General features: G+C 31.1%; 2 protein-coding genes across 2 annotated transcripts; one reads left to right on the top strand and one right to left on the bottom strand.

Moving 5' to 3' along the window:
- Nucleotides 1–946: 946 nt before the first annotated feature.
- Nucleotides 947–6,326, top strand: LOC101251644 (vesicle-associated protein 4-2). The gene is made up of 8 exons (XM_010318368.4): nt 947–1,357; nt 3,361–3,431; nt 3,599–3,680; nt 3,820–3,938; nt 4,365–4,442; nt 4,581–4,700; nt 4,799–4,868; nt 6,040–6,326. Exons 1-7 carry the CDS (start codon nt 1,087–1,089, stop codon nt 4,859–4,861), a joined length of 804 nt encoding a protein of 267 aa, XP_010316670.1. The 5' UTR covers nt 947–1,086; the 3' UTR covers nt 4,862–4,868; nt 6,040–6,326.
- A 5,716-nt stretch (nt 6,327–12,042) lies between these two features.
- HT1 (hexose transporter 1) lies at nt 12,043–15,521 on the bottom strand. The gene is made up of 4 exons (NM_001247920.2): nt 15,372–15,521; nt 14,954–15,276; nt 12,885–13,508; nt 12,043–12,794 (listed from the first exon to the last, which is right to left on the bottom strand). Exons 1-4 carry the CDS (start codon nt 15,502–15,504, stop codon nt 12,303–12,305), a joined length of 1,572 nt encoding a protein of 523 aa, NP_001234849.1. The 5' UTR covers nt 15,505–15,521; the 3' UTR covers nt 12,043–12,302.
- Nucleotides 15,522–16,637: the final 1,116 nt, after the last annotated feature.

Genomic DNA, 16,637 nt, shown 5'->3' with positions numbered 1-16,637 from the left:
ATAATTTTAAGTCAAAATATTATAGATATTCATGTCATATATCTTAGCTGCTATGGTTATGATCCATCAACTATTTTCTGTACCCACCTCTCCACTATTTTATTTTATTAATTTCATGTTTAATCAACAGCTAACAATTTAAAACTAGTCCATTATTTCCAAATGAAGTACCAATTCTTTTCTTAATTAGTTCCTATTTTTTTTTTCATCAGTTAATATTTGTTTTAAAGTCTGATTTATGTAGATTTACAAATAAAGCTGTTTGTATTAGCACTCCTTAAAAAAGTCATACCTAGAAATTTTAACAAAATTTAATTTGAAATGAAGATTTTTTCTCTCTCTCGTACTTGCAATATATACCACCCAATAACAATAAGTACTCTACAAGATACGAATCATTTTGTATAAACTTTTATCATTAATTATGATTAAGTTTTAAATTAAATAATACTCCTTTTTCAACGCTACAAATAGTAGACTAAAATGCATAACCAAAAAAAAAACTAAAATGTCGGGTGGTGTATAAGTTAAATTCCACCACTTCTAAATACAGCTATATATATATATAAATAAAATATTTCTAAACATGAAGCGAATTACTGTTAGTATTATCTACAAACATTAAAAATGTTTTTTATTTAACTAATTAAATTTATATATATTCTTAATTTTGCATTATAACTGTATGAGCAAAATACATTAAAATTTGATAAATTTAAAAATTATAATTCAAATTTTAATTTTTTATTAAGAGTCATATAATTCATCAGAATTTAGAACCACTTGATATATCGATTATCAAAAATAAACTTTTTCACAACTTTCAATAATTCTAGAAAGATACAAATAACTTACATTAAATATTTTCAATACTTCTCTCTAATATTATATTTAAAAAAAAAAAACTAAACGGTATAAAAGTAAGAACCCCCACAAACTTTCTCAACTTTGCCCGTTGCATTTCCAAAATTCAACTCCCTGCTATTCCAAAAAGTGTTGTCAACAAGCTGTCAATAAAGGAGACTGCACGACGTCGTTCTGAAATCTCCGAATTACCGGTGAAAGTTCCTTAGTTTCCGGTATCTGATGGCGATCGCCGACGAGAAGGACGGTAAAGTTTGGGGACTGTTTAAGCTCCCTTTTCGAAACGCACAGTCAACGACGACTTCGCGTTCGTCTTCGCATAATACTCTTCATTACCGCAGTCAACAACATCAATCTCTCGGAAATACTTCTCTGGATGATGGATCGGTTCCTCGTAGCAACAGTTCCAGCTCCGTTTCTTCAGTAGCCAGGTCTTTGCTTCCTGCACGCCGTCGGTTGAAACTTGATCCTTCCAATAAGCTTTATTTTCCTTGTAAGACTCTATTCTCTCTCCTTATTTTTTGATTATCTGCAAATCTCATTGATATTCCGTTGAAATTAGTGTTTGTGGAACTTAAAACTAGCTTTAATTGGTGGAATTAACAGGTCGTCCATTTCATTTTACTTGTCCATTTCAACGAATTTATTACTTTCTTTCCAATGTTGCCTTTAGTGTTAAATAACTATATAAAGCCAAGTAATATGAAATGAAGGTAGTATAACTTAGTCGTTCATCATTGATTGGTTAATAATTGTTTAGGTAAGGCCTTAGTGATGCATTATATGATAATGCTTATTTTAGATCATGTCGTCTTGCAATAAAGTGTTATCAATTTTTGGTCAAGTTTCTATTCAGCAGTGTTTAGTATGGGAAAGGCCAGCCAACCAGATCCTTTTATTTTTGGAACAGACCGTTGTGTGTTATGATGACCTCTCAATTAAAGCTTGCTCAGAGACATGCTATATTTCATCCCTCGTGCATTTGTATGGAGGATACCACTTGAAATTTGTTGCAGTGAATATCAGTAGAATGATTCTTCTTTCATTTTATATGTCTTAATTTGATTAGACAAGAAATTTAAGAAAGTATGAGAGACTTTTGAATCTAACTTAAAGTGAAGATGTGCAAAATTCATTCTGGCAGTTATAACCATGCCATGTGGGATGTAGGAATTGTAGGGTAACTATAAATATAGAAAGTGATTGTGTTTTTTATGAGACATACCATAAAAAAAACTACTCCCTCCGTTTAAAAAAAAATGATTTCTTTCTTTTTTTGGCAACACTTTAACTTTAACTTTCCACGTGACATGTTTAAAACCACAAGATTAAAGTATATTTTGGTACATTTGACATAAATTTAATTTAGAACCACAAGGTCAAAAAGTTTCTTTCATTTCTTAAACTCCGTTCCAAATCAAACTAGGCCATCCTTTTTGAAACGGAGGGAGTATGACATAAATTGAAAAAGAGGGATTATAACTGAAGATTTTCATTGATCACTTGTCATACGCCTTTTCTTTTTATGTTAGGATCCTCCGCCTGCTCGTGTATATCCTATCAGTGAGGTCGAATTACCAAACCCACTATGCAGAAAATAATTCAATATATCATCTTTAATTAATGAGTCTCACGCAGTGGGTGTTATGCAACACTAGGTGGTGTCTCTTTCCTTTCCTTATGTGAAAGTCTTTTTACTTTTATATTGTTCGACTCTTGCAATATATCAAAGAAACATCATCCGATTCTTGTGAAATTAGATTAGTGATTATAAAATGTAAAGCTAGTCCTCTAAATCATGAGATGAATGATTGTGTATGTGTAGAGTATGTTAATTTGATCGCACATGTGTTTGATATAGTTATGTACACCTAAGATAGCGTAAACAAATTTCTAGAACCTCTTCTGTCAATGCATGTTGCCTATCTCGGACAGGAGTATATACCAGATCCTAGAAGTGTGATTGTAATAACTAACCTACTCTAGTTGTCTCCTAAATAGTTGAAACCGTTTTGGTAGTTAGCGTTACATATCAGTATACTCTTCTCTTGATGTAGCCTGGTTTCAGGAATCTGACTTGTTGAATACAGTATTTTTCTTGAGAAAGCTCATTGGGGTTTTGGTTGGAGGTTTTTGAACTCTTCGTATCTGATCCCATGGCTTTACAAGTTGGTGGTTAGTGTAGTTTATGCATCTGGATATTTTGCAAATGCGCTCTCTAGTGATCAACAAGATTGTATGAACTTCTTTATACTTGTGCTTGTAAAGGACTGCTTCCGAGTTTTACCTTTTTTCAATTATTCTCTACTTTAGTTATGCTAGAATATCACCTGTTGTTGGCTGTCATAGATATAGATGTGCATTACTGACTTCCAAAAGATCAACATTTTATGATTTTTCCTGGAAGATCTGGTTCTTAATAATTAAAGTTCCCCTTTTTTCCGTTGTTATTGAATACGTTTCTCATTTTATTTGATGCCTCTTTCGATTTGCTAGATGAACCTGGTAAGCAAGTTCGAAGTGCTATCAAGATAAAAAACTCCAGCAAGTCTCACGTAGCTTTCAAGGTACTCATGATTTCTTGTCTCTTCTCCATACACGGGCACTTCATTCTCCCCTAGCCGTCTTTATAGTTTTTAGCTAGAAACTATTTTGAGAATATATCTTGACATATTTATTTTATATGCATTGTTGTTTTTACATGGTTGGTGATGTTTGCCTGTTCTGCATTTAGTTCCAAACAACTGCACCCAAAAGCTGTTTCATGCGTCCTCCCGGAGCAATTCTCGCCCCCGGTGAGAGCATCATTGCAACCGGTAATATTCATCACTCTTAGTCTATTTCCTTTCACATTCTTCTTGTGAATACCATTTTATGCAAGATGCAATTGTCATGTTGCAATTGAATAATTACATTGTGCAAGTATTTCATTCTGATTTTGTGTCAATGTTATAGTATTCAAGTTTGTAGAGCATCCAGAAAATAATGAAAAACCAATGGACCAGAAGAGCAGAGTGAAGTTCAAGATCATGAGCCTCAAGGTGAAAGGACCGATGGACTATGTACCTGAGCTGGTTAGTAGATTATTTCTTTGCAAGGAAGTTCCTTTCCTTTTTAGCATGTCCTTCAGCACTTCCAGTTTCCGTGATAAAAGAAGCTGGTTTTGAGTCTGTTCTATACTTTTATTACATTAGGTCAATTGTTTCTTTCTGGGGGTTTGGTGGGCTGGGGGCTTCAGTTATCACTTTTTGATGGCGAAGGCATACTTCTGATTTTTGTCAAAGAACATCGGGTTCTCCCTCAGTAGGTTTTTGTTTTCAATGATAATGTGGTGAATTATACCACCAAAATTGGCTCTGTGATGAACTGCATAGTCATTACACTTCAGCAAAGATGTTTTCATCCATGCTGAAAGATGCATTTTTAATTATGTTGAAAACTGCATAGCTTTAGGGGAAACCTGTTCAAATTATCTCTAATCATCGCCTCTATGTTCTTAGTTTGAAGAGCAAAAGGATCAAGTAGCCGTAGAGCAAATTCTGCGGGTTATCTTTCTCGATGTGGAACGTCCTAGTCCAGTAAGTATACATTATAGTGAACATCCATATCATGATGCCATTCTTGTTGGTTTTTCACTTCAGATTATGAAAGAGCATCCTTTATAAGGCAGAGAAAAAAATCATCTAACGAGTTTTTGTTCATTTTGTCTTGTGAAGACTTTGGAAAAATTGAAGCGCCAGCTGGCGGAGGCAGACGCTGCTCTTGAGGAACGCAAGAAGCCTGTGGAAGATACAGGTCCAAAGATTATTGGTGAAGGGCTTGTCATAGATGAATGGGTAACTATCGTTTCAACTTACAATTAGAATCTTGTAATTCCTTTTCCTGACGCTTTAGTGTTTCATAATCCTGTTTTCTTCTCCTTTGTGCTTTATAGAAGGAAAGAAGAGAGAGGTACCTAGCTCGGCAGCAAGTTGAAGGCGGTGTGGAATCTGTATAACTTGCAGGTATTGTTTCGACATCTTAGCTTTGGCTGGAAAAGATACCAGCCTTATTGTTGTGTGTAATTGGTTGTTCTATTATGTCACTAAACACATTAGTGAACATTCACAAGAGAGAATTTCAATGTCCCAATCACAGTTACTTGGTATAACCTCAAAGCTGTATATAATGTCATTCCTTTTAAGTAATGAGAGATTTTCAGTTGAAGGGACCTTTATGATTTACTTCTTTAATCAGTGTATGTATCCAAAATTTAACTACACAGTTTTAAATATTCATAAAATTGAGAAAATATATTCTCTGTCAAAGTCATCATCTAATAATTTAAAATAAAAATTGAACGGGGAAACAGAAGCAAAACAAGAAACAGATACCTAAATGATAAAATGGGTTAAAACACGAAATTAATGCGCAAATTTAGTAGGAAAATATGAGACCACTAGAACTCTGTGGGCAAATTTAGTAGTTTTTTTTCTTCTTTTGTTAGGGGCATGGGAAGTTTGTTGTGAAAGAGTGTTTTGGTAAATACTTATCCACATTCGTGTTACTGTCTCTCACCAGGTCTCAAATAATTACGCCGTCCACTCAAGCTAGGATAGATAAGAATAATTACATAAAACACGTTGTTTTATCATTAAATTCTTTTTAATCTGATCATTATAAGTAATATGATTTAATATAACATAGAAGGTAAATATAATTTTTTAAATCATTTTTCACTATATAATAAAAGACAAAATTGCTGATACATTCCCCCGGCATAATAACTTAGAAAATAATCATGCACCAAGTACAGTGCTGACAAAAACGTTACATAATTCAGCCACTAGAAATTCTCGAAACTATGGTCACCATTTATTTTATGAGTTTTATATTGTACCCAAAACCACTGCTCTACGCCAACGGATACAGCCCCTTAAATTCATATATTAACTGCACCCGTGCACAAATCTTATCTACCCAATATCTTAGTGAGGAAGAAAAAAAAATAATACAGCAAAACAGAGGAAAATTAAGAATATGAGTAGTATTTATCTGAGTAGAGTTTGTATGGCAGCTAGTGTAGCTATGGTTGAAGGACAAATTGATCATTCTTCTAAGTATACATCTAAGTTTCGACCACTTTGTCAAATAGAAAATCCAAGATTACCAATTGGAAGTAGTAATAATCTGCAGGGTGAAGAAACAGGGAAACATGTGGATGAGTCTCTTCAACAAGTCATGTTTCTTAATTGCTGGACACATAGCTAGCAACCCGAGAGTGCGTAATAGTTCATTGATCGAGCTTCAAAGCAGATTCAGCCTCTGATTTTGTAGTGGTCATCTATGATTTTGCAAAACAAAAGGTGAATCTAGGTTCGTTTGAACCTATTGTTTTCGGCTCGAGAACTATATGTATATATGTGAAATGATGTAATGTATACTTATTTTTTACAACAAGAAATGAAAGTCCAATTTAGTAATAACAAGCGCAAATTTAGTGCCACTTGAGAATTAATTCCAACAATAGGAAAAGTTCATAACGTATTGGATACAACAAATTAAACCAACCATAGTAACTTCATTTTACTTTAGAGATAAGCTTAATTCAATATAATTTTAAAACAAGGTACCATCAACACAAAGCCATTGACCTACAAAAAGAGCAGTACAGTTGAGGTTTGGATTAATAGCATTGAACTCATCACTGCCCAAACCAAATGTATGAGAAACGTCGAAGCATGTGTCTCCATCCTTCACATTCACCACCTTCGAACATTCTATTTCACTTTGTGGACTTGGACTCGGACTCGGACTCAAACTCGAACCCTCTGTTTCAAAATTTTGAAACAAAGTCAATAATGAAGGAGTTGATAACTAAGAAATCTCGAATAGTCGAATTACTCAGATATATGTGTTGAATGTAAAATAACATTAGTCAAATATCACTTGTCCGTAAAGTTGCACATATTCAGAATATCCATAGACAAGTAAAAATAAATAGGGATAGTAATAACAAACTATTACTACAATTTACAACAATATACATGTGATACATTTTTTGTGAATAAAGGACCATGGAGACAAAATTGGGTAGGAATTTCAATTCTTACCATGAATAGTAAATTTGCTTTCGACCAAAGAGATAAAGAGAAGAAGTGAAAGAATCAATATGAATGACAAAACTCTATTATTTGGCTTGGCCATCTTTGTATCTCAATTAGCTTATTTACCTTTTTTTTCTTCTAATGTATAGGTAATTTAATTTATGTGATTTTCATAACAAGTAATGCTGCTTATTATATATGTGAGGAGTTCAAGAATAAAAATAAAATATGTGTAAATAAAATTCTCAGTAACAAAAATAAAAGAAAAGCCGGCAAACGGCAGTGGGGTGAATTGTAACAAGAGGAGCAAACAAAGGTTAAAGATGAAAACTATGATCACAACAAGAAGAAAGAAACTTTCTTATGAAAAGATCAAGATATTACTGACTAAAGAGTAATTTCTCTCGTCTTCGTTTTATGAGTATAAATTACTCATTTCCATTCTTCTTTCTATTGTTAATTACTTAGTGTTCTAATTTTTTTTTAATCGAAATTCAATAATTCAAATGTTGCAATTTTCAGTGGATTTTTTTTGAAATACACGTAGTATGTTTTCCTTATTTTCAATATCCCCTTCTGTTTCTAAAAATCTCTAAAATCCGTAGTTTCATATTCGAGCTACATTTTAGTGTATCCGAGCCAGTATTTGATGTAACCGAGCAATCCGATTTATGCTATGATGTATTTGAAATACTTTTTAATGTATCTGAGCTACATACTATTGTATCCGGTTTATGTTATTTTTTAAGGAATTACAAACTAAAGAAGGATAGATTTTAATTTCATATTAAAACTATGTGATTCCTAAAATTTATACATTTTTAATTCCAAAATTGGGAATCATGTCATAGTTTTTATTGGGCCAATAAAATGTGAAGTCCATATTGAAATCCAAATTTAGAGCTGCGCTTATCTGGCCCCATTATGCATCTTAGGAGAAGCCCAACCCACCTAAAGATTCTCCTCTTAAGCCCAATAAAATGTGAAGTCCATAAATACTTCAAGAGTATTAAAAGAACAACTCACAATTGTTCTTTTTCTTTTTGTTGTTGTTGAGAATGTGGTGTAAAATTTAAGATGCATTTGGTACGAAGAAATAGTTTCAAACAAAATTGACTCACTACACAAAATTATTTAAAACTTAGAAACTTTTTTTTTTAAACGTAAATCCGCTAGCAATGTGCCTAGGGCTAGTTTTATTAATAAACAGAAAAAAAATCTCAAAGAGAAATATACAAGAAAGGGGAGCTAGACCTTATCTTACTAATATTAGTAACGTAGAAACTATATTTCAAATGAACTGTTGAAGAAAAATATCAGCAAAAAGAGCCATTTTTGCAAGAAAAAAGAATTGTGTTTAATGATAAGAAGCGACAAATTTATCGAAAACATTTTCGGGAAAATATCTTCCCTCCTACATAACACACCTTTAAGCAGGTCATCAATTTAAAAGTTTAAATCCTTTTATCACTTAGTTTTCAAGTTTTTATGAATAATAAAATACCACTAATATTTTATTACTATCCATAAAAGTATAAAACTCAAAATTATTATTATACCTTCTTATCTATCAAGAAAGTTTTCACAAAATTGGAACAAAAAAAAGGTGCATAGAATCATATGATTCATATTCATCTTTCTTACAAAATCCGTGACCTAAATCAAATGAGTAAATAAATCCTCTTGATCTCCTCTATGTTATTATTAGTAGAGCCTAGAGGCCAAAAAGCAAAATCCAATTGCATATTTGCATTCAATACTATATATTAATAATTTTGAGGTGGATCATGAAATCGTAGCAAACAAGTTAGGCAAGATCGTGATCAAATTGAATTAATAAAAAAAAAATCTTATCTACTTTTATGTTCTTTTTATTGAAAGGTACTTATATTAATTATTATATACTATGAAGGAGATATGTATTATGAGCATCCACGTCATTTGTCACCTAAAAATACCCACAAATTTATTAGTGACCAAAAGCATAGGTCGATTTTGATTCCCAATTACAAACGAAGTTGTGGATAAAGAAGATTCCGAAGCCTAAAGGGTATAAAATATTAACAAAAATTTCAAAACGATATATAAAATTTTATGTTAACTAAAAGGGTAAAATTGCTGCACCAACCGCGACTTACCCTACTAGAAAAAGCAAAATCGCTGCCGCTGTAGCGATTTTGCAAAATCTAATTTTTTTTTAAAATAAAAAATAAAATCGCTGCCTAAGCAGTGATTTATAGAATTTTTTTTTTTACAAAATCGCTGCTGGGGCAGCGATTTCTTCAAAAAAAGAATTTCTTTTTTTAAATTAAGAAACCGCTGCAGGGGCAACGATTTCAAAAAATTTTTTTTGAAGAAATCGCTGCCCCTGCAACGATTTCTTAATTTTTTTTTTTTGAAATCGCTGTTGGGGCAGCGATTTTTGTAAAAGAATTTTTTTTTTATAAATCGCTGCTTAGGTAGCGATTTTGCTTTTTCCGGTGGGGTAAGTCGCTGTTGGTGTAGCGATTTTATCCTTTTGGTTAATATAAAATTTTATATACCGTTATGAAATTTTTCTTAATATTTTGTACCCTTTAGGCTCCGGACTCGGATAAAGAATGCTTCTTACTAATGATATGTTTTTTCTCGTAACTTCACTCTAAAATTTATCACATCTGTAAAAATAACTTTTAGCGACAAGCTTTTAATTAGTATATACATTAACAAAGAGTGCTTAAGTTTTTAACCGACGTTAAATTCATTGTCACAGGATCATATATCGTTATAAGCTTTAAAGACATATGCTCGTTGTTGTTAATATATATTTAACAACAATTAAGCTATTGTCTTTAAAGATTAATTTTGTATAGTGTATCCTCATTTGTTGTAACGAAAACATATTCTTTCAACTAATTAAACTGCAGTTTACTGCTTATGATTCTTAATTTTCCAGAAAGAGAAGGAAACAGAAAAGTTAAATCTTTATAGTAGAAAATATAAGTGGATAATGACAATTTTACAACTACTTAGATATATATATTCTTTAACGAATATTTTATTACGTAACAAAAGGCAAAAGTTTGAAAAAAAGGTGGCCAAAATGACTTTATTAGAAGCTTCGTGTGTTCACAACTTTAGCAGAAATGGGACCAAATTCACATGTTTTCTTTTTTGGTACAAAATACGAATAAATTCAAGTGTTACATCCAACTTTAATGCTTGAAAAGAAGGATATTTATTTTGGAAGTCATAATGAATATATACGTACCTTAAAAGAGAAATAAATAAAAAATAATAAAGGTTGCTCTTCATGGTGGTCACATTTCTTTTTAATATAGCTAGGAGTTTACTTGTTTCCGTGAACACCTCTAAAGTTTTAGGTCAAAAAATTAAATAAAAATTACATTCAGAAATTAATATGATAACGAAGAATTTGTTATTTGGATCCATTTATTAATGCATAACACAACAACAATATATTAAGTATAATCTCACAAGTAAGATTTAGAAACTGTTTGGCTCAGCTTAAAAGCTGGTCAAACTGACTTAAAAACTGGTTTTTGACTTATTTAGCTGTTTGGCAATACTCAAAATAACTTATTTATGTTAAAAAAAATATTTATTTTAAGTCAAAAGTTAAAAGCTGGGGTAGGGGTGCCCTTAATATTTTTATACATTTTCCAAATTACCCACATAACCCTAACATATCTTTCTTTCATTTTTCCCTTTTCACGTTTGGCATAGTAACTTCAGCACTTTTATCCAAACGCATAATTGTTTATTTTAAAAATAAGTTTCAGCACTTTCAAAAGTACTTTTTTAAAGCTGTTTTTATTAAGCCCATTCAAACGGGCCCTTAATTAAAGAGATAAAATATAAACATGCAACACATATATACTTTACAATCATCTTATGGAGATAGAGAGATTGTATCGATTTCCCTAGCTCAAATAAAGTAGTTCGAAAAATGGAGAAATGATACTTTATGAGGAAAGCAGTAGCTAGCCTAAAAAGGAATAGTAACAACAATGAAATAAGGAATAGTAACAACAATGAAATAATGAGATAATCAAAGAATAATGGAGAATCAAAGGTAATAGCAAAAATCTAAGAGTAATAAACTTTGAAAATAGTTTGACATTTGAGCTACCAAAATACCAGTATCACTTAGCTTTAATTTCATTTTTTATGCAACTTTTTGTTTTTTATCCCAACAATAATAATTAAAAGTGTTTGGTAAATGTCCCATTCCTAAAATTAGCCTACACATCTCAAAGTTTAGGACAAGGACACAAAACAAAACACAAAAATATCATTCATTTTCTTCTTTTTTTTTCTCTGAGTATCATTTAAAGCATGTTAGGCAAGTTTCCCTAAAGCCAAATATGTTGTTTTTAATTTATTTTGAAAAAAAATATATATGCCTATTTTAGAGGGTTGAAATGTTTGTCCCAACTTTTAGGAAAATAAATATTTGTTTGATATGAAGATAAGTTATTTTTGATATTGTATGTACTTTTTAATTGATTGTTTGATTTGTTGTTGTATTAAAAATGGATATTGAACTGCATAGATTTATTATCTAATATGGACCAAAAAAATTATTTTCAAATTAATTGGTTAAACACAAATTACTACTTTCAAAAATATTTATTTTAAATCACTTCTAATATTTTTTCTTTAAAAAAAAAAAATTCTAAAAGTTTGATCAAACGTGTATAGTGAAAGGGATCTCTTTTCTAATGTAAATTCTCCCTGTCCCAATTTATAATATTTATTTAGTCCAGAAAAAAAAAACATTATTATAATTCTTTTTTGGAAAGTATATAGTACAGCATTTATTTACCAAAGTGTAGCTGTACAGATCGAGTAAAAAAGAACAAAACTGGGCATTGGCTGGCCCAGACCACATATTATACCATACAATGGGCAAATTAAGAAGGGTAAAAGTTTAGCAAATTAAAATCTTACTTTACTCTAATAACATATTTTACGATCACACAAATATCTATAACTCGTTGAAAATCACAATTTTAAAAGAAATCCCTCCGCACAAAATAAAACAATTTCACATAAATTACTATTTAAATCAAAGATTTGTATCCAGTGCACAGCTTATGAACATAATTTTTTATAATAAAGATCTTACACTAAAAGACTAGAACTACTAAATAGTACATCCAACAAAACAAACAAAAGGCTACACAGTTGCTTTGCCAAATTTTCTATTGAACAAAGTTATGTATTTTTTTCTATGCAAAAGTAAACAATAGAAACAGTTTCAATCAAATCTAATTAATAATTATCAATATCATCCCCACTACAACATTATACAAACAACAAATAAAAATTTAAAAACCCAAACTAAAGTCATACAATTTTGTAACCAGCACCCCCTTTAGCCATTTCAACAGCAGTTCCATTCCTAGTTCCAGGATAATCAACTTCAGTCATGAACTTAGACCAGAACCAATGTTCTTTCCACACAATCACCATCTCTTCTATCGGAATATTTTTCGTCTCAGGCAAGAAGAAGTATATGAACACAGTCATAATCACCACAAAGAAGGCGAAAAACAGAAACAATCCAAACTTCAAATGACACAACATTGTTAAGAAAACTTGTGCTACTGCAAATGTGAAGATCATGTTCACTGAGACATTGATACTTTGTGCAGCTGATCGAATTTCCAGTGGGAAAATTTCACTAGGTACGAGCCATCCAAGAGGACCCCATGACCAAGCGAATCCAGCAACATATACACAAATGAATATCACAACCACTATTGCATACCATTTTGGTAATTCCCCTGGAGTTCCATTTACTCCAAACTTTATTGCTATCAAAATTGCCACGGCTATCTGTACATCAATTCAAAAAAAAAAACAAGTTCAAATTAGAAAATAGACTCTAAATTTTCTGAATTCGCAAGAAAAAAGAAATGGACTTACTTGGGAAAAGAGCATTTGAATTCCACCTTCAAGAAACAAGAATCTTCTTCCTAATTTATCAACATAGTAAATAGAAACAATAGTGGCAATGACATTGATTCCACCAGTGATCACAGCAGACATAAGTGAAGCATCAGTACCAAAACCAATGGTTTTAAACAACACAGGTGCATAAAACATAATCACGTTGATTCCAGTAAGTTGTTGGAAAAATGGGATCATAATTGCCATTGTAAGATGTGGTCTATATTTCTTTTGCAACAAGTTCCTCCAGGGATGTTCAATTTTCCTAGAAGCTTCACTAGCAATAACCAAATCATTGAACTCTTCATCTACATCTTCAATTCCCCTAATTCTCTTCAATCGAGCTTTGGCTTCGTCGTGGTTACCACGTTCGATCATCGAATTAGGGGTTTCAGGGAGGAATAATGAACCTATTGTGATGATCAATGCAGGTACCATAGCACCTCCTAAACTCAATCTCCATCCCCAATGAATTTTGGCAAAGAAATAGTTTAACACATTGGCTACAAGTATACCAATGGTGATGGAAAGTTGAAAACCTATGTTCAGTGCTCCTCTGTATTTGTATGGTGCCATTTCTGATAGGTATAGTGGAACAGACTGCAAGTCAATGAAACAACAACAAAAATAGTTCAATTTAAGTATCTGACTGAAACTTTTTTTAGTCCCATTAAAAAGATAACAATTTTTTTCTATATCGGATAACTCTTTTGATTTCAACATTCTACTTGACATGATTAAAATCTCAAAATTCAAATACTAAAATATTATCGAGTTAACATTAAAAAAAAAAAAAAGTAAGAGGAATTGTATTTTCTTCATGAGGGGGGGCCACTTGTTCTTGTCCTAGTTGATAAAAAACACAATATATATCAATAATACTTAATTAAAGAAAGTAAAATAAAAACAAATATGTAAATTTTATGATTTATACGAATTTGTTTATTATTATAAATAGTCGTATTCATGAGCTAACGGTGTAGAAAAGAAATCACGGCAACGTCACAAAAATTGGAGTAAAATAAAATACACACATCTAAACAGTGTTTTAGGAAAAGAGTTTTTTTTTTTAAAAAAAAAATCTCAACAACTTTCATTGGATTAAATATTGATTAAGTGATAATGACAATCACAACTTGCTGAAGAATCCCAAAGTAGATTTATTTTTCAAATTAAAGGACTGAAGAATAATTATTTTTTTAAAAAAATATATATAATGGTGAAATATGGACTGTTTACAGTGCGTGGTGGGGTTTTTTTTAGCAAAAAAGTCTTTTCATGTAGGGTTAACGTGCAATATTTAAAAAAGTAGGTTCCTCTTACTTGGAAGAGCTCGAAAGTCCAAATCACAATGATGTTGTATTCAAAACACATTTTTCTTTTAAACCAAAAAATATTTTCATTATTCAATGGACAAATACAAGATATTTAGTGAATACTAAGATTTCAAGTGTAATTTTTTTTTTACAAAATATAAAAAGATTATTTTCTAAGAAAAATAAAATAAAAATATATTTAATGAGTGGTCTAATATATGGATTCAGTAAGTACTTGCTGCCATTCAGATCCGCACAGCAGGAGAAGTGTTGACCGACAACTTGCCATTATTATATTTTACAGTTTTTAAAAACCAAGAAATAAATAAATAAATAAAACAAATAAACATAATTCCATGGCATAATCCAAAAGAACAGGGGAACCATAGAACAGAACAGCCTTGAACTAAATGAAAGAAAAAAAAATAATTAAACAGAGACAAACACATAGATAATGTTGCTCAATAGCATAAACACGTACTGTATCAAAAATGATCATTAGCCAAGTAAAGTCATAAAATCTTTTGCGATATTGATTCTGCTGCTAAAAGAAATTGTAGCACTTAATATTTATTACTGCTAAAAGTTATTTTTATTGTAATATTGGCGCGGACCAACAAACAAATAATTAGGAATATTACCACATGCCAACCACAAGAAGGCTCGTTCAATGAATATTTTTTACAACAAGCACACAAAACTTAAATTGAATAAAAAAAATAGACGCACCTGATTGGCAAATCCAATACCAAAACCAAGAAAAATACGACCAATAATGAGCATAGCAACATTCTGAGCAAATCCATTAATCAAAGCTCCAGCACAAAATAGGATACCTCCAGAGAGCATAGAAAGTCTCCTTCCTAATTTTCTGGTGACAGTAGATGCCACCAGAGAAGACACAAGGGCAGCCAAATACAACGACGATGTAAACATAGTCAGTGTTTGGCTGTCAAATTTACAGTACTGATTAGTTGAATTATCTGCTTTTTGCTTTCTATACACAGATGGAAAAAATCTATTCAAAAATGTGTCCATTGATGTCACACCCCCTGATCCATAACATAAAAAAAAATTAAAAATTATCAGTATACTGTCGATCAATCGATCGATGTATATAAGTTAAATTTATTATCTGGTCACGTACCGGAAATTCCAATATCATAACCAAAAATGAGACCACCCATGGCAGCAACAATGCAAGTCATAGTAACATAAAGAGTTAACTCGCCGGGATATTCTTTCCCGTTGCCGGGACCAATACCACCACCACCGGCCATTTTTCCGAGCTGATCACAGAACAAAGTTAAGTAGAAAAAATTATGATTTTTTGAAAATAAATTTGATAATGAAAGAGAAGGAATATAGAGGAGAAGATGTGGGAAATAAAGAGTATATATAGAAAGTGAAGGAGGCTATTACAATGTTGTAAACCTTAGCTGTCACAATTTTTTATTTTTTTGAATTAATGTTTTTTTTATTTAGCTGTCAAAACTATGCGTAGAATCTTATCTCAGCATTATTAGAACTTTATTTTAAATGCTTAACACATAATTGACTCGATGTATTATCACTACCCAAGATATATATTCGATGATAGATAGATTTATTTTTTTAGTGGTATAAAAATATTTAGCTGTAATTGAATTAACGATAGAGAATTATAATGAAAATACATAGCACCTGTACTAAATGTAGTACAGTGTGTTGTCTTTTATAACTTAAATTTTAAGATGAGATAACCGCATATTTTAATATAATATTAGAGCAGATAAAGTTCTTGATATCACTTCAACATTTATTCAAGAGGTGAACATGTATAATTATACAAGAATCTTTATCCTAGCTAAACGAATTAATTTAGGATCTCCCAGTAGATTTAGGATTTTAAAAGTGTATTATTAAGATAGTGGAAAGTGGACTTAATTTGCGGTTTTTGATTGAGCATGTTTGTTTATTAATTTTATCATTTAGCATTTGGTCGCACATGAAAGGATAGTGTTAAATATGGATTTAATTGTATTCGTTGTTTTCTAACATGAACGTACCGTGAGCGTTGCATCTTTAAAATATCATAAATAAAAGGTTTTTAAAAATATTTTAGAACGTTGAGCTCGTTGAATTAAATTTGTGAATCATGACATTTGCAAAAAGGTTGTTTAGATGGTAATTAACAAGTATCCATTATAGAAGCTCGACAAAATTTGCATGAACAGAAATTTTCACTTTAGTAAGGCTCAAACGATTGTTCATTACTTAAATATTACTATATCGATGAAAGTATAAATAAATGAAAAATTATATTTAATAACATAAATTACGCATTTATTCGCAGTAGTGTTCTATCCACCACACCTAATAATTAGGAGGTAATAACAGTGCCATTTAATTAAATACTTACATTAAATATTGC

This window comes from Solanum lycopersicum, chromosome 2, assembly GCF_036512215.1.
Source record: "Solanum lycopersicum chromosome 2, SLM_r2.1".
Classification (NCBI taxonomy): Eukaryota; Viridiplantae; Streptophyta; class Magnoliopsida; order Solanales; family Solanaceae; genus Solanum; species Solanum lycopersicum.
This window is presented reverse-complemented; position numbering and strand designations above follow the sequence as displayed.

Bases quoted from the DNA above. Each gene is read 5' to 3' on its own strand.
- LOC101251644 (XM_010318368.4), top strand. From the start codon at position 1,087: ATGGCGATCGCCGACGAGAAGGACGGTAAAGTTTGGGGACTGTTTAAG. The intron at 1,358-3,360 runs GTAAGACTCTAT...TCGATTTGCTAG, and splicing joins CAATAAGCTTTATTTTCCTT to ATGAACCTGGTAAGCAAGTT. The intron at 3,681-3,819 runs GTAATATTCATC...TCAATGTTATAG, and splicing joins TGAGAGCATCATTGCAACCG to TATTCAAGTTTGTAGAGCAT.
- HT1 (NM_001247920.2), bottom strand. From the start codon at position 15,504: ATGGCCGGTGGTGGTGGTATTGGTCCCGGCAACGGGAAAGAATATCCC. The intron at 13,509-14,953 runs GTGCGTCTATTT...ATTGACTTGCAG, and splicing joins GTATTGGATTTGCCAATCAG to TCTGTTCCACTATACCTATC. The intron at 12,795-12,884 runs GTAAGTCCATTT...ATTGATGTACAG, and splicing joins TTCAAATGCTCTTTTCCCAA to ATAGCCGTGGCAATTTTGAT.